At 34.4% G+C, this 19,095-nt stretch overlaps 1 protein-coding gene across 1 annotated transcript; it reads left to right on the forward strand.

The window, feature by feature from the left end:
• The first annotated feature begins 13,290 nt into the window (after positions 1–13,290).
• LOC113687901 (glucan endo-1,3-beta-D-glucosidase) lies at positions 13,291–16,177 on the forward strand. The gene is made up of 3 exons (XM_027205430.2): positions 13,291–13,525; positions 13,765–15,078; positions 15,949–16,177. The coding sequence occupies exons 1-3, from the start codon at positions 13,435–13,437 to the stop codon at positions 15,981–15,983; spliced, it is 1,440 nt and encodes a 479-aa protein (XP_027061231.2). The 5' UTR covers positions 13,291–13,434; the 3' UTR covers positions 15,984–16,177.
• The last annotated feature ends 2,918 nt before the right edge of the window (positions 16,178–19,095 follow it).

Below are 19,095 nucleotides of genomic sequence, written 5' to 3' on the forward strand. Positions count from 1 at the left end.
TTCTATTTTAGATAAATCATGAGCGTCCAATGTAATTGCATTACTTTAAGCTTTAAATGTACACCATAAATGCTAATTTTAGCAAATCCAATGATAATTAACATTGATATCCCAAAATATAGCTCCTCTAGTACCTAATTCCCACAGATTGATACGAAACCCCAAACCAAAAAGTATAAATGATTCTACTGTCTACCTTATCATTTGCTTGTAAGCTATTAGAATTCTCAGTCTTATCAAAATCAAATCTTATTGTCAGTATAATAAATAATTGCACAATGAATAAACTAGCAAAAAATGAAAACTCAAAACAAAAACAATTTGATGTGATCCTAAGCATTATCTGATCAATTAGTTTCAAGAACTTCCCATCTACAATGAGTTGATCAAAATCCAATTTTTCCTTCATTCTAATAACCAATTCTACAACCACTATTTACACAAATTTTTTTTAAAAAAAACACTTAGGACTCTAAAATTTTATTATTTTTTTCTTTCTTTTTTGCTTTAGATTCAATAATAGAAAGTCGGATTTTAAAAAAAGGCAAACAAAAAGGAAACTCAGAAAAGTGATCAAGCTACAAAGAAAAAGTAACAGAAAAAACTTACAACATTGAATCAAACCAAAGATCCGTTCTTTCCTTTCATTTGCTTCACCTCCTTATTTTCATTTCAAAAAATCAGATAAAATGTATTTGAACTAAAATAAAACCTTACAAAAACTGCTTAAATTAAAATAAAAAAAGAAACTTATACACCAGATTAGGCTGAAGATCTATACTTTTCTCTTCATCTGCTTATTTTTCTTCTCATCTTATCCTTCTAATCAAGGGGAAAAAATAAAACAAAAAAAACTAACAGAACTAGCTTAAATTTCACAAAAAAGGTGAAAACAAAAGCATACATGTTCTGATGAAGATCCATTTTCTCCTTTCTGCTTCTTCTTATCATAGCCTTCTTTTTTTTTTTTTTTGTCCCATTTCTCTTGCTGTTTAAAATGGGAACCTAAGCAAAGAAAGGCTATTAGAAATTTGTTGCAATTGTGAGAAGCTAATGCGAAGAAAAATCAAATAGTCCTTAATCTTGCTTTCAAAGCAAATTGTTCCATTTTCACCAAAATTCTACATGAATCTAGTTTCTTGTTTTCATGAAGCTCTATTTGTCCTCTAAAAGGTTTCCATTTAATCATTTAATTGTGAGATAAGGAATAAAACCTGTGAAGTAAATTTCAGAAATTTAAATATGTAATCTTCAATCATTTGCACCTTTAACATGGACGAACTAAATTAATAACATAAAAGAATAAAAAATTAATAACATAACCAAAAGTAACATAAAAAGTAGATGATTTAAGAAAATAGCATCTAAATGCAAAGTATTCCTAACATCTTTTTGTTATTTTATCTGCAAAAAATTCTCATCACCTTTTCAAGCAATAAAGAAACTGGAAAGACCAACATATTATCACACCAAACTTTTAATTGCCCACAAACATTGAAATCATTTTCGTGGAAGGTAAAGTCTAAATAAGCAAGAAGCATGTAATAAACCGGTTAAATGGCAGTGGACGGTAAGAAATTTCTCTGCAATAATAGGCTAATACTCAATCTCCCATATATACTTTATATTCTCAAAATGTTATCCCCAATGCCAATCTTTTAGGAACAAAATCAACAAAAATTTAACCAAAAAATGGTATTCTTGTGAACCTAAAATAAAAGGTACTCGTTTAAAAGAAAAAGGGCAGGCAAGATTCATGCAACACAAATACATAGGGAACATGTACTTAAAACGAGTATCTCAACTAATGGCTCCTCGATCAGTTTTAGTGCTTTTATTAGCAACTAAGAAAACACAAAAAGTATATACACTCTTTGGAAAATGAAAACCAAAACTTCACAAGAAAATAAAAAAGAAAAATAGTTTTCTAAAAAATAAATAAAGCTTTCAACAATCAATGACATGAAATTTGTGTTGGAAAAACAACCAAAAACAATGTTAACTGAAATTAATATAATGTAGCTTGAGTCGTGCTTTATAGCACTGTCCTAAGAAACTATTTTAGGAGGTCGAAATGTTTCCCCAAATTTAAACAAGGCTTCTTCCTATTATGAATAGGAAGGATCAGAACTAGCAAATGAAATATAAATCCAACAGAGTAAGAAGTAGAAGAGGAAGCTAACAGAAAGGTATCTACTGTCAGGGAGAGAATTGGGAAGAAAGCTGACAGGAAGATATCAACTATTAGGGGAAGAAGAATTGGTGTGATTTTCCAAGGGGAAATAGCACTTATTTATACATTATAAATCTTGAGAGGTCCTATTCATTTTCTAATATGGGACAAAACTTTTGTCCTATTCATTTTCCAATGTGGGACAAAACTTTTGAAATATTTTACAACAATCTCCTTCTTATTTCAAAAGATTTTGGACAAAAGATAAGAAAATAATCTGTTGGATTTATTTGGGTAAAATGTAATTAGTTTGGTGTCTTTTAAACTATGAACCAAACTTAGACTGACGAAACATGACCTACAGAATTGTTGGCGAAATATGAATTTCTATGAACCAATAATTCTTGACGTATGACAGAGATTTTGTCAATCACATTACAACCCATAATTTTGCTGTTAACACGATTTTGCGCTTTTAGACCGTGTGCCTACCTGGTTATTCATGAGAGCTCTAAGATTTGACCAAGGAATCTTATAGGAGCGGCCCCACTCCACTCTCATATAGGTGAATTCATCAAGCATATACTGCTTTAAATACACCTCCCTAATGGGATATGAATTCATTAAAAATTTTAACTCATCCTCATAGTTACTTAAAGCACTTATTTCTGGAGGGACTTAAATTTGAAGTGCTTTACGGTCAATATTGATGTGTTATTACCTATATGAACCTACTTCATGGAATCACCAATCACATAGGTTGGGTTACTGTCTCTATTGACAATTTGTTGGTCGAAGTCCCATTTCTTTTGAAGTTTGAAGAATCAATTTTCTTCTTACGAGTTTAGTCAAAGGATCGGCCAAATTCAATTCTGATTTCACATAATCAATGGAAATAATTCCATCTCTAAGCAGCTACTTTATGACATCATGTCTTAATTTCATGTGTCAACTTTTACAATTATATTATTTGTTTTTAGCAATAGTAATTGCCATTTGACAATCACAATATATGGATACAGGAGGCAACAGTTCCTTAGTCGGAGGAATATTGGCTAAGAAGTTTCTTAACCAATCAGCCTCAAACTAGTCAACTCAGAGGTATAAACTCTTATTCCATAGTTGATCTAGCAATGATTGTTTGTTTAGCTGACTTCCATGCTACTGCACAACCACCAAAGGTGAATACATAACCACTAGTAGATTTTGTCTCATTTGAATCCGAGATCCAATTAGCATCACTGTACCTTTCTAATCTAGTGGAAAATCTATAATATACAATACCATAATTCATGGTACCTCTCAAATATTTCACTAGTCTGACTAATGCAAACCAATACTCACTATTGTTTTTTTTTTTTTTTTTTTGACAAACGATACCAATTTTATATATATTAACACTTGAAATTACAAGAGTTAATTACAAAACGGGGTAACTACCCCCATATCTTTCCTAGCTAGTTCTGATAACCAAGATGGGAATGATCCCTCCCATTCAATTATCCTAACTGACTTAACTGCAAATTGAGCCAAAGCATGGCTACAAGTATTAGCAGTCCTCGGAATAAACAAAAACACACAACAGTCAAATTTCTTCTTCAAATCTTCAATGTCATCCAGGATCGTTTGCAACATACAATCCTGTCTATTGCTTGAGTTGAGTAGGCTTACCACACATTTGCAATCAGATTGGACCTCTATTGTAGTCCATCCTGCATTTTTGGCCATTTCCAATGCACTCCTTATTGCCATTGCTTCCTCGATTGCTGGTACTCCTCTCCTCCGTGTCACGATGCCTTTAGCTTTCACTATCTTTCCACGCCAATTCCGCGCAATGATCCCCAGGCATGTCCGGACCATCTTAGCTGAGAGTGCCGCATCTGTGTTTATCCTTATCACCCCTTCTTTAGGTGGTTCCCATTTCTGTTGTGATTGCCCATTCTCCACGGCTGGTGTAGCTGGTCTTCCATTGGTTTCATTGTAAGCTTCATACTCAAGCCATTCACTGTGAGTTTTGTCGACAATCAGTTTTGCATTCCCCCTCTCAGCTTGGAAGGTCATTTTGTTTCTAGCCTTCCACACTTGCCATCACAGCAACCCACTAGTTCCAAAAGTTGCCTTGTAGTTCAGCTATCCCATCCCATTTCACTGGAGCAAGTTTCCATACCACTTTGGCAGTTGGGCAAAAGAATAACATATGTTCAATGGTTTCAGCATTGTCACCACAGCAGGAACATATGTTACTTCCCTTTCCTATCCTCTTAAAAAGTGTTTCATTTGCAGGCAAGGCATTCTGTAGGCATCTCCATAGGAAGTGTTTTAGTTTCAGCTTGATATTCAAACTCCACAGCCTTTTCCATACCGTATGTTTCCTAATTTCCCAACTCGTCTCAGGTTCATGTGCCGTTTTGCTCCTCATGTTGGCAACTGTCCCTTTTGCAACAGCATAGCCAGTCTTTACTGTGTAACTTCCAGATTGGCTATACTGCCAATAAAACCTGTCTTTCCTGCCAAAAATACTAAGAGGGATGCTGGAGATGAGAGTGATGTCTTCACTCCTGAACCACAGCTGCAGGAGATCAGATTTCCACCTCCCATCCTCAATTAATTCATGGACATATACGAGTGGGCAGCTTGTTGGTCTTGGAGTTGATACACAACCATTGGACGATCCAGGTATCCACTAATCCTCCCAAATCCTCACTGTTCTACCATCTCCCACCCGCTTCCATAGCCCTTGTTGCAATAACTCTCCCCCCTTGTGGATACTTTTCCAGCACCAAGAAGCCGTAGGCGGGGGTTGTGTTTCTATCCAGTTTCCCTCTTTCATGTACTTTGCTTTCAAAACTTTGCTTACTAGCAAATTTGGATTAGTGATGACTCTCCAAATTTGCTTCGCAAGCAAAGCTAGATTGAGAATCTCTAAGTCCCTAAAACCCAACCCCCCTCTACCCTTCACATCTGACAGCTTGCTCCATTTGACCCAATGCATTTTCTTTTCGATTCCCCCCCCCTCCCCACCAAAATCTAGCTAACTTAGAACTAATCTCCTTACACAACCCACTAGGGAGTTTGAAGCAAGACATAATGTAATTAGGCATGGCCATGATTACAGATTTCATCAGAGTCTCTTTACCCCCTTGACTGAGCAGCTTGTGTTTCCACCCTTGCAACTTGCTATTAATCTTGTCTTTCAGGTACCCAAACACCTGGTTCTTATCTCTTCCTATAGTCATAGGGAGACCTAGATACTTACCACTTTGGGCCTCCCTCATATTATCCAACACCTTACACACCTCCTTCCTAATCATGTTGGGAGTGTTTTTAGAGAAAAACAAGGCAGATTTTTCAAAGTTCACAACCTGTCCAGATGCTTGGCCATATTGGGATTGTGAGTATATCTACTCAATCTACACAGAGCATAATCTATGTCAGGTCTTGTGAAATTCATCAAATGCATCAGACTCCCAATAATCTGAGCATATTTAGACTGAGTAATTGGGTCGCCATTATTTTTCTTTAATTTAGTGTTAGTTTCATAAGGAGTATTTACAGGTGTCACATCATAACTTTCAAACTTCCTAAGAAGTCTTTCTGTATAATATTCTTGTGACAACATTATACCATCATTTCTCCTTATGATTTTAACACCCAGTATCATTTTAGTTTCACCCAAATCTTTCATATCAAAATTAGAAGATAAGAAATATTTAGTACTATTAACAATCTCTATACTTGTACCAAATATAAGCATGCCATCCACATATAGGCTAATTATCACATATTGATTATTCACAATTTTAGTATATACACATTTATCCACTTCTACAGACGAAAAATCGTCTTTTATCAATATTTGATCAAATTTCTCATGCCATTGTTTAGGAGCTTGTTTTAGGCCATAAAAAGATTTAATTAATTTACACACTTTATTTTATTGTCCAAATACAACACATCTTTCAGGTTGAAATATATAAATTTCTTCTTCTAAATCGCCATTTGAAAAAGTTGTTTTGACATCCATTTGATGAACTACAAGTTTATGGATAAAAACTAAGGCAAATAAAACACGAATAGAAGAAATTCTTGTTATTGGTGCAAACGTGTCAAAATAGTCAATATTTTGTTTCTGAGAAAAACCTTTAGCTATTAAACGAGTCTTGTATTTTTCTATAGAACCATCAAAATTATATTTTCTTTTAAAAATTCATTTGTAACGAATAGGTTTTGCATCAGGCGATAAGTCTACCAAAGTCCATATTTTATTTTTCAAAATAGAATCTATTTCTGATTTAATTGCTTCTTTCCAAAACTTGCAATCAGAAGAAGAAGTTGCATCAGACTACATTAAAGGATCATTGTCAACAAGAAAGGTTTGAAAATCATTCCCATAGGAAAATTCTTTTCTTGACCTTTACTCCTTCTCAACTCCTCATTAGAGGTTATTTCCTCATTTCTTTCAACAAGTGCATGAGAAATTTTATTGGACACTGGAAAAATATGTTCAAAAAATTTAGCATTCTTTGTCTCAATGATTGTATTACAATCAAGTACATCATTTCTCAAAACAAGAAATCTATATGTGGCACTATATTCAGCATATGCAATAAACATACAATCAGAAGTTTTAGAACTTAATTTTCTTTTCTTAGATTCAGGTAATAGCATTTTAGCAAGACATCCCCATACTTTTAAATATTTTAAATTTGATTTATAATTTTTTCATAACTCATAAGGTGTTTTGCCAGTCTTTTTATGTGAAATTCTATTTTGTAGATAACAAGCAGATAATATAGCTTCTCCCCATAAGTTATCTAGAGCATGAGAACAAACTAACATAGAATTCATCATTTCTTTTAGTGTTTTATTTTTTCTTTCAGCTACTACATTAGATTTTGGTGAGTAAGGAGGTATTATTTCATGTATTATGCTTTCATGTTCACAAAACTTATTTAAAGCTAAATATTCACCTTTTCTATCTAATCTGATTCTTTTTATCTTTTTATTGAGTTGATTTTCTACCTCAAACTTATAAGATAAAAAGGCATTATGAGTATCATCTTTATTTCTAAGTAAATAAAGTTTAGTGTATCTAGAATAATCATCTATAAAAGTAACATAATATTTTTTTCCTCCTCTACTCATAGTTTGTTTTAAATCACCTAAATCAGTGTGAATTAGATTTAGGAGTTCAATTTCTCTTTGAACAGTTATACAACTTTTCTTAGTTTATTTAGTTTCTGCACATGTTTGACATTTTTTCATATTATTATTATTGATACTAGAAAGTAACCCGACTGATTGCATTTTCTTTATGTAGCTAACATTAACATGTCCTAATCTAGCATGCCATAAAGAAATTGAATCAACAATATAAGCAGAAGAAGATGCATTTTCATTGATCACATTTGAAATGTTAAGTACAAAGAGTCCCTGATTGCAGTAACCCTTACCCACAAATACATATTTTTTGTCGTTACAATTTTATCAGATTCAAATGATACTTTCAACCCAACTTTTTCTAGCAATGCTATAGAATTTAGATTTGCCCGAATATTCGGTACATGCAGCACATCATTGAGGGCCAAAGTTTTTCCAGATGTAAGTTTTAGGAGAATTTTGCCTTTACCCAGAACTTTAGCAGTTCGTGAGTCTCCAAGGTAGACCACCTCTTCATTATCCCCTATTGGAGTATAGGAAGAAAATGCTTCTTGATTTGCATATATGTGCCGAGTAGCCCTAGAGTTTACTACCCACTCTTTCACATTTGCTACAATGTTAACTTGAGAGATGACTGCAGCAATTATATCATCTCCTTCGACTAAATTAACTTTAGGATGATTGCTATTTGCTTTGTCACCTTTCTTTCTGTGCTTGCATTCGGCAACATGGTGTCCTGGTTTTCCACAAACATAGCAAATGCCTTCTTTTTTCTTAAAGTTGGGATTTTTAGGCTTGTAATTCTAGAATTTATTGGCGTACCTTTTATTGTTGCTTTGAACCAAGATAGTTTTGAAAGCCATCTCCTTAGTTTTGACAGTCCTTAACTCCTTCCTGTTGGAATTTTGAATCAGAATGTGTTTCACGAGCTCATCAATGGTGTAATTTTCTGCTTGTACTTCAGATTATTTTTGTAGTCAGTCTACGATTCGGGCAGCTTTTCAATTAACATGCCAGCAGTGAATTTTTCAGGCAAATTTATGTCTTCATTTTTGAGATCCTTGAGTCGCATTTGGTATTCCGTGATTTGTACCTTCATTTCTTTGTCTTCTGTCATCTGCCATTGGTTGTACTTTCCCACGACAAATTTTTGTTTGGTGGCTTTTTGGGCGGTAAATTTTGTTATCAAGGCTTCCCAAATTTTCTTAACTTCCTTGTAGCTACAACACACATCAAACAGTTCATTTGAAAGTGTTTGTAAAATAGTATGCCGACATACCTTATTGGCATATTGCCAGGATTCTTACGTCTTAACATCCGTAGTCGCAGTTGGTTGTACTTCTGTCAGTGCATAGGTCACTCCATAAATGTCGAGTAGAGAGTGCACACGTTCTTGCCATCTTTTGAAGTTTTCATTAGCAAAAACTTTAATTTTGGAGATGTCTGAAAAAGGTTTAGCCAACGGTAGTACAACAACAACTAATGTGGATGTAGGTTGTGAAGTGTTAACATTGCCGGAGGCCATAGTTTCTTAGATTGTTGGAAAAACAGCCAAAAACAATGTTAATTGAAATTAATATAATGTAGCTTGAGTCGTGCTTTATAGCACTGTCCTAAGAAACTATTTCAGGAGGTTGAAATGTTTCTCCAACTTTAAACAAACCTTCTTCCTATTATGAACAGGAAAGATCAGAACTAGCAATGAAATATAAATCCAACAGAGTAAGAAGAAGAAGAAGTAGAAGAGGAAGCTGATAGGAAGGTATCTACTGTCAGGGGGAGAATTGGGAAGAAAGCTGACAGAAAGGTATCAACTGTCAGGGGAAGAAGAAATGGTGTGATTTTTCAAGGAGAAATAGCACCTATTTATACATTATAAATCTTGAGAGGTCCTATTCATTTTCCGATATGGAACAAAACTTTTGTCCTATTCATTTTTCTGATGTGGAACAAAAAAAAACTTTTGAAATACACTTATATTTTACAATAATTTGATCTCAACAAATAGAGACTTTGGATTGGTTAGCATATAGATCGTCCTTTATGAGTCAATAGTTGAACGCACCCCTGCATGGAACAAAAAAAAAATAGTGCCATCAGATGAGTCATGTAAACTCCATTGGCCAGAGTTTTTCAACAACCTTTTCCTTTAGTTTCTCTACCAAGCAATTCTCCCATCTATAATAAATATCATACAAGTTTGTAAAGGGTCGTCTACAAACCCAAAGAAAGAAATAAGTAACATAGAAACTACTTGCAAAAGAGTACAAAACTTTTAAAAAAATGAAAAAATAAAATAGAGAAAACTTCAAATGAAGAAGGACGAAACCCAAGGAAGCAATATTTCCCGGTGATGATCTTCTCTTGGTTGCCTCTGTCTTGTGAGAAAGCATGGACAAAGAAATAAGGAACAACATAGGCGAAATTTAGATATTAACCAGGCAAAAATTTTTGGGGAAAAAAAACCAAGAAATATAGAAAGGAAATAAAGATTAAGAGGCAATAAAGAACTTGATAATCTGGAGACAAATTCTGCAAATTTCCTTGCATCTGGACAGAGAGAGAAAGATCTGGTGCAACTCTATTATCCTACAAAAAAAAAACCACAACAACAGCAGCATTTTTGTAAAGAAGCTAGCCACGATGTTAGACAACTAAACTGGAGAACAAAAAGAAAAAAAGGCTGGAGAAGTTTAGGCAAGGGAGGAAAGAACAACCCTTCAAGCAAAAATATTGAGCCCATTTCGGAGAAAATATGAAGAAAGGAAGAGAGAATGAGGGCTTTCTAAAGAAACAAATAGAGGAAGGGTGAGAGACAAACAGAGGGGAAAGGACAGTTCTATGAAGCTTTGAGCCCAACGCAAGTCTCGCCAACTCTAACAATAAGTCAATCTATCCCTATGGGTAATGGCCTAATGGGTTTCTTCCCTGAAAAAATAATCAAATCTATGGTTAAAAAAAAAAAAAAAAAGAAAGGCCCCTTGCAGAGCACATGGTTAAGCTGGAGGGTTATTAATTCACACGAGCAATTACATCAAGGAAGAAATTTGCCAATTCACACGAGCAGGACAATCCCTCCAATCACAGCGCAACACATTAGCACAAAATGACCACTATTTGCAACATTCGTTCACATTTAGTTCGTACGTGCTAATTAGTTACAAAAAATTGTTAATTAATTGTGATTTTTTTGGAAACCAAAAAATTGTGTTAAAAAGTTGGTAATTAATTGTGATTTGTTGGCAATAAAAAAGTGAAATTATTAATTGATTAATGAGCAATTATTACAAAAATTCTATAATTAAATATGATTTGTTGAACAACCCAAAATAAAAGAGGACATTTTTTGATAACATTTGAAAAAAAGTGATAATTGTTGTTTTTTGGGCGACCACAAAAAAGAAGTCAATTTTTTGTTAATAATTGCAAAAAATTTTTAATTAAATGTGGTTTGTTGGATGACAAAAAAATGGCATTATTGATTATTTATTAACAATTAATTGTGAAAAATTGGTAATTAGATGCGATTTGGTGGACAACCAAAAAAAGTAGCCCAAATTTTTGTTAATGTGATTTGTTAGGCAAAAAAAAAGGGCCAAATTTTAGCACAATCCTAGATGCAATTAAAGGACTACCACCTCTCATCCAATCAAAACTCACAATGTCACCATTTTCATATGCAATTGGGAGGACTATTACCAATTGACGAATCAGAAGACAACACCTCATCAATTTGAAATCAATTGGAGAACTACAAAATCTGGCCAATGGTAGCGCACCACATCAGCAATTGAAAATCAATTGGAAACACTTGCATTCTCCAATATACTAGATATGTTAAAAAAAACCATGCTACGTATATGTATTTTTGTGCGCGTGTAAATTTTCTTCACAATACCCTCATGGAATACGTAATCACTTTATTAACTCTCCTCCCCCACTAAACAACATTATTTAGTGTTTTCTTTTATCTATTTTGTCATTTGAGATCCTCCTCCTCTTCTTCTTTTCTTTCTTTTTTTCTTTCCATCTTTTGGATGGAAACTCAATCAAACCTGAACTTGAACTTGAGTAGGACTCAAGTTGAGCTCGAGCATCATAAAAAAAGTTCACAAGTTAAAGCTCGACTTTGAACTCAAGTATAGACATTTTGAGAAAAATCGAGCTCTAATACAATATTATTTGAATTCGATTCAACTTGCGTGCAACCCTAGTTTTGATTCTCAAATTTTGGAAATGTTTTAATGGTCATTGAAATTTTTATTTGACTATAATCACACTAATGTCCTTACAAACTAAATTGAATCTTGAAAATTTTTTAATGTTCTAACTTTAAAGGTCAAATTTTCAATTATTCTTCTAAGCATAATATGAAAATTTGTTTGGATTGTAATTTTTTTCAAAAAATTTTATATTTCTCATAAACATATTTTTAAATTATTTTTTATTTCACATGCATTCAATCAATACAATATATATATTTTTTATAAAAACTCCAGAAACAGTAATTAAAACGGCCTACTAACTACCAGAACGGGCTAAAACGTTTTTTCTTATTGTGATGCGATCAAACAAAACTGTTCCTTAAAAAATTCAATCCGAGCTCAGATCGGGCACAATCCGCATCATCATCATGGATCTAGACACAGACAATGAAAAAGTGATGTATCTTTACACTATTTAGTAATTAGCAATGCTGCTGTAGAAAACGGTCGAATTGAGTGGGTCCCGTTAACAACGGGGCCACGTGGAGTAGTGTACCCTATCCTTTTCATCTTACAACAGCTCTCTAGTCTATACTTCTATACTCTATAGTGGTCCATACTTTCCATTTCTACCCTTTTCTCTCCTTTTTTTTTTTGGCCTCTCGTCAGATAGGTGTACCAACATTGTCGGTCCCAGCACAGTCAGCACTCCTTAACGCCTCGATTCCCTCAGCTCCATGAACCAAATCACTCCGTGTAATCGGATCTAAACCGTCACATTATACCCGAATTGGACTGATACTGTATTCGGATCTTTTTTAAATTTAATTTATCCTTCTTGCAAAAAGGGAAAACATTTCAATAACAATATTCAATTTGGGCACCTCTGGATTTACATCTATTTACAATGGAGAACTGACTTGAGGGCCATATAACGCATATAAAGATTAACATTGTAAATTTTAATCTTTGATCTATTTTGTTTTGTTTAGCATCAATGTAGATCATTACTGAGTTTTTCGAAAAACTTTGGGTAATGTCAAAAATTGATACCATAAATTAGCACACAGAAGTTGAAATACTATTTTCAACATGAAAATGCTTATGTATGTAAATGCAATGCTCTAAATATCCATTTGTTTGACAATTTTCACAATTTCTCTACGGCACAAGGATATTTATAATTAAAAACGAAATTAGATTTTGAAGTCAGCAAGAGACAAATTTCATAGAGATTTACAGTAATGAAATAATACCGTATGAATGTTTGGATAGTTAAAATTTTTCAAATAATATTTTACTTACATCATAAACACGTTTTTTAATCCAATTTTTTATATTTTAAACTAACTTTATATCTCATATACATCACAAAAAATACTATAATAATTATTTTAAATAATATTTTAAACATTAATCTATCCAAACACACACTTTGCATGAATTTCACTCTACTCAGACTTCAAAGGTCTATATGGTTTATCAAATAGTGTTCTACTTGCATTAGAAATACAATTTTAATCACTTTTTTATGTCACGTATTGTTACATTACAAAAAGTGTTATAATATTATTTCAGATTATTTTTTCAAATAATCAGTATTTACCAAATCAATATTCTACTGGATGCAAACAGGATGCTATCGGATCCTAAACAAACCGGGTCCTATCATCATCATTCAGCCCGCACACAGCCCCATCCTAAACAAACGCCCTACACTTATTTCTATAAATCCTGCTACACCACTTCCCCTTCTCTCCTGCATTCCCTCAGCCCACATTCATTCCTCGGTGCACACTCCACATTCCCACTTCCCCCATCACCCCATACCCCCAGCTGCTGCCAATCCCCAGCCAAAGTAATCCATCCCATATTGCAACTTTTACTCTCTCATTCATGCTCTGTTCTCCCAAGTTTCAGAGCATGATGGAATATTTCAACGTCCCCCTCCTGCTCCTCCTCATCCTCTCAATCTTTTCTCATTCAGGTAAAATCCCACCATCTCTTTTTGCTCATTCATGGCTATTTTAGTCCCCAAAAAGGAAAAAAAAAACTCTCATCATTTCACACCTTTTCTTTTATTATTCATTCCCCCATGCAACTATCCCATACACGCACGCACGCGCGCACACACTCTACAACACCATTTTTGCACACACGTACCCACATGGGTGTGTGCGTTTTTATGCATATATGTTGATGTTTTGGTGCATTTTCATTTTGCAGATGGGGGTTCAATAGGGGTGAATTATGGGAGAATAGCAGATAACCTCCCATCAGCAAGCAAAGTAGCGGAGCTCCTAAAATCTCAGGGTTTGGATCGGGTCAAGGTGTACGACACGGATCCGGCGGTTCTCAAAGCCTTAGCCGGGTCGGGTGTTAAAGTAACCGTGGACCTCCCAAATGAGCTTCTCTTCTCCGCCGCCAGACGGCCTTCTTTCGCCTACTCCTGGGTCCAGCGAAACGTCGCTGCTTACCATCCCGCCACCCAAATCGAAGCCATTGCCGTCGGTAATGAAGTCTTCGTCGACCCGCAAAACACGACCCGGTTCCTTGTACCCGCCATGAAAAACATCCATTCCGCCCTTGAGAAGTACAACTTCCATGACGACATCAAGGTATCTTCCCCAATAGCCCTCAGCGCCCTCCAGAATTCCTACCCATCTTCTGCCGGGTCATTCCGACCCGATTTGATCGAGCCCGTTTTCAAACCCATGCTGGATTTCCTCCGCCAAACCGGGTCATACCTCATGGTCAATGCCTACCCGTTTTTCGCCTACGAATCGAACTCTGACGTCATCTCCTTAGACTACGCACTCTTTCGAGAAAACCCGGGAGTCGTAGACGCCGGTAACGGAAAGCATTACTTTAGTCTCTTTGACGCCCAGATCGACGCCGTTTTTGCGGCAATGTCGGCTATCAAGTACGACGACGTTTCAATTGTAGTCACTGAAACCGGCTGGCCTTCGAAAGGAGACCCGAATGAAATCGGAGCCTCCGTCGAAAACGCAGCTGCATATAACGGAAATCTAGTGAAGAGAATCCTGACAGGCGGTGGGACCCCCTTGAGACCCAAAGAAAATCTGACCGTCTATTTGTTCGCCCTTTTCAACGAGGACAAAAAGGTGGGGCCCACTTCCGAGAGAAATTACGGGTTATTTTACCCTAACGAAGACAAAGTTTACGACGTTCCTTTTACCGTCGAAGGATTGAAGCATTACCACGACAACCCTACTCCGGTGACCGGTGACAGGAGAAACTCGAAGGGCACCAGCGGTAATTCACACAGCTATTCAGGGCAAACTTGGTGCGTCGCGAATGGGGATGAGGAGAGAGAGAAGCTGCAGGTGGCTCTAGATTTCGCTTGTGGTGAGGGAGGGGCTGATTGCCGTCCGATCCAGCCTGGGTCCACGTGTTACGATCCTAATACGCTTGATGCTCATGCTTCCTTCGCTTTCAATAGCTACTATCAGAAGAAGGGCCGAGCTATTGGTACATGCTATTTCGGTGGAGCCGCATACGTTGTTTCTATACCACCTAGTAAGTGTTACTACCTCATTTTACTTTATTTCATTTATTTATTTGTTTCCTCGCAATTTAATTCTCATAATCAAGTTAATAGAATTATATTATTTAGGTCTTATGGGTGTTTGAATTTGTGATTATTTAGAATAAACATTTTACTTTTTTCTAAAAAAAAAATTATTTTTCAACTTTTTTTATTTTTTCTAGTTAAAAAATGATTAGTGAATTTTTGAAAGGAAAAATGTTAAGTGATTAATAACTAAAAGTGTTTAGTATTTTTATTTGCTTAATTAATTCTACAGAAAATCGTGGCGCACGTTAGAGATTGCTTTGGTGCATCACTAACATGCGCACGTGCTTAATCTAGACAGCGTGAAAAACAGTGCTGGTCCCCCCCAATGTCAGGAAAGTTTGTGCGGGCCAAGTAAATGGGCAGCACGTGATAGACTCAGACCTTTGTTGGGGACCTTTTGACCTTCTTCTGGCTTGCCGCTTGTTGAGTTTTATTTTTTTATTTGTTTTTCATTTTTTAGATATATTTAGGGAATCTTGTCCTTAATTTTCAGCCAGACGTTTCCTTGTTTGGATTTTTAGTTTTCGCAGAAATATTTATTTTAATACATTTTTCAATCATCTTTATTATTTCACATCGTCACGGAACAGTTTTCTACAAAAATTCCAAAAATTTTACAACCCAAGCGGGAATGTACTGATATGTTATTGACCCATAGGGCACGTAAATTATTCATTGGAGAATCTTTGTTAACTGTTTCTTGATGGTAGTAAGTTCTTAATCCCCCAACGTTGAATTTTGTACCCTAATGGTTATAAAATTGCTTTTTGATTATTCTTACTAACCTTGAAATTGTGGGCTTTTGTTTGCAGAGTATGGGAAGTGTGAATTCCCCACTGGATATTAATATTAGCAGAGCAGAGGAGAAAGAGGTGTCTTGAGTGGTTGTAGGTGTCTTTCTTATGGTAGTAATATTTTTTGGTATCCAATGTAATTAGTTATTGAGTCATTATTGTTGTTAGATAGTGGTAACATCTTGGACCATCTTTGTCTATATAATAATTCACATCTAATCTATCTATCTAGTTACCACTTCCTACACTTTCCTCCTTCCTGCAATTCTTTTGTGGTAGTGTTGGTAGGTCTTGTTCTTCCCTAAGAGAGGGGAAAAAGGCAAGGGGTTGAAGACGCGAAAAATGAACTTTAGTTTCACTCTCGAAATGCTGATAAAATATTCAAATTATAAAGGTCAATTAAAAATAAAATTTGATTTTCTTGCCGAACAAAAAAGACTTGAACGATATTTGTGTGCAATTCCTTCTTGATTAGTTTGAGCAAACGCATCCATTTTTACAATGAGAGTTTTGGAATTGGGAAAAAGGAAGAAAAGAAAAAAAAAACACTTCCACTTTTTAGAAATCAGAAACTTTCTGTTTGGATTGTATTTTTTATGATTTTTCATGAAAAAATTACTATAGCAATTTGATGTATGTGAGAGAAAAAGATAATAAGGAAATGTAATCAGGAAAGACGATGCAATTTTTTGGCAAAAAATGACAATCCAAACAGGTTTTCGCTGAAATCAACTGTTCTAGAACCAAAACGTTCTCCTGAACTTTTGTGGGGCATTTATTTTTAAAAGGTTTGATAATGGTGTCCTTGCATAGAATGGCTTGCAAGATGGTAACAGCCAAGGCCCTGTTTGAATTGTGAATTTTTGCTTCCTTCAATATTTTTTAAATTACCTTTTTACTATATGTATATTATATGAGTATAATATATTGAAAGAGTTGTACATTAGTCTTTTACGTATCATTGACATGAAAATATCACTTCTATTCCTTTTTACATTTTCAAAGGAATTTTGGTGGGAATAAGTCACGACCACATTGCCCGCTCAATTTTCAAAGGGTAAAAATGACAAATAACTTCAATATTGCCTAAAAATATAAGGAACCAATGGCGATGTTGGGAATGCGGAGTAAATATAAACCTCCAAAAAAATAAACTCTTCCGTCCCACTTTGATAGTCCTGTTTTCCTTTTTTGTCTGTCCCAAATTATAGTCCACTTTTCAATTAAAGAATATAGATGTATTTTAATTTTCTTAAAATACCCTTATTCAATATAAGTTGTTATTACTATAATCCTATCCTATTTAATGAGAGTTGATTCTTTTTTTATCATCAATTCAAGTTTCCATAAAGTTGTACCATATTTAATGTGACGGTATTTTAGAAAAATAGCAATCTAAATTTACTTTTCTAACAAAGTTAACTATTTTTTTTAAAAGTGTGTGAAAAAAGAAACAGGACTATCAAAGTGGAACGGAAGAAGTATAAAGTATAAACCTCCAAACAATTCGCCTCTACCCACGAGACTTCTATTTTGAGGCAGGCAATAATGGAACTCTTTCTTTTGCCATGATTGACTCTTCCAAATTTCGCTTCCAGAAGAAAAAGTGGAAAACAAGTTCCCACCCTTTTTCGAGACAGTCAATTTAGTGTGTTTAGACTTTAGATAGTTATTATTTAGCTCTAAATTATTTGCTTATATCATGAATATAATTTTTAATACATTTTTTTTATTTTTTAATTATATTTTAATTATATTTTTATTTTACATACATCACATCACCAAAAATACTATAGTTATTATTCTAAATAATATTTCAAATAATCTCCTATCGAACCACTAGTGGGGCATCTAAAGGAATCGAACTAAGATCAAGTGCAATAGTTGTGATAAACGAAGGGTCGGTTGCATTTCTCTAACTCGTGTCTATTTTCGCTCCTCTCTTTTCTAGATATTATATTGCTATGCTATCTTTTTATTATTTTCAGTTTTATGGATATTAGCAAAATGAAATTGTAAAATCAGTAGAAAAGCAAATTAAATGTCAAACTAGAAGGAAATTGACGAGACTCTTGGTGATAGAGAAATAAATAATAAAATTGATGATTGATATAAGAAGAATGACCAAAGATGTGGAATTTGTCGTATTTTGTCTATTATCAAGAAAATTTTTTGTAAAATGTCAATAATTTGTATAAGGATTTCTTTCGTTGGTTTAGTAATTATTGGTTATAATTTTGTTATAGAGGTAGAACTTATTCTCTGTTTCTTAGATATTGATATTTTAAGGACATAGGAGTATTATAATGGTCGTTTTAGACTAGACTGGAAAGACATTGAGGCATTGAGATTTAATTTTGGAGTATAAAATTGATTGTCAACAAGGGGGAAGAGTATGCCTGCCTGGGTGTGTGTGTGTGTGTGTTTTTTTTTTTTTTATTTGCATGACAAGTATTGATGTTGTATATACAATTTAGGATCTTTTGGACGACTACTTGAATTTGATAATAATTCGAAGTTTATGTTTGGATAGTTGTTAAGCACTAGGATAGTGGATTTGTTCAAATATGAAAAAAAAATTTGATTTAGTATATTGTATTTTTTTTTTTGTAGTTTTATACAAAAGGATAGTTTAGAATTTTTGAGAGAAAATTTAACTTGTTGGGCTTACATTGTTACATAAATAGTAAAAATAAGGGAGGTATGTGTAATTTTAAAAATTTAAGAAAAGCTCTCTACAATTATTAAAAACCTTAGGGGAGGTTTGCGACATTATCCCTTGTGTTTTGTGGGCTCTTGGGCGTCTACACCGGAGAGCGTCTTGATATAAAAGGTGGGACCTTTGTTTCTTCAAAAAAATTTTTCTAAGAATAGAGGCATATCTTTTGTTATGTTCTGGTTGGTTTATTGGTATGTTTAGCTGGTAAATCTGTTGGATCGATTATGTTTCTGCTTATAAGCCAATTGAAATCTTACGGAAACTGTTGGATTTGTTTGAATGCAGGGGACCAACCAACAAATATGAATGTCAACATCTCCATTGGTCCTTTATATTTTTTATCAACATTGAAGTGATATACCATTTTTACCCTTTAAAAATTAACTACGTTTCCGGCCAAAATTTGCATGGAATAGTGAAAAGGATCAAAAGTAATTAATTTTTAT

Source organism: Coffea arabica, chromosome 5c (assembly GCF_036785885.1).
Source record: "Coffea arabica cultivar ET-39 chromosome 5c, Coffea Arabica ET-39 HiFi, whole genome shotgun sequence".
Lineage (NCBI taxonomy): Eukaryota > Viridiplantae > Streptophyta > Magnoliopsida > Gentianales > Rubiaceae > Coffea > Coffea arabica.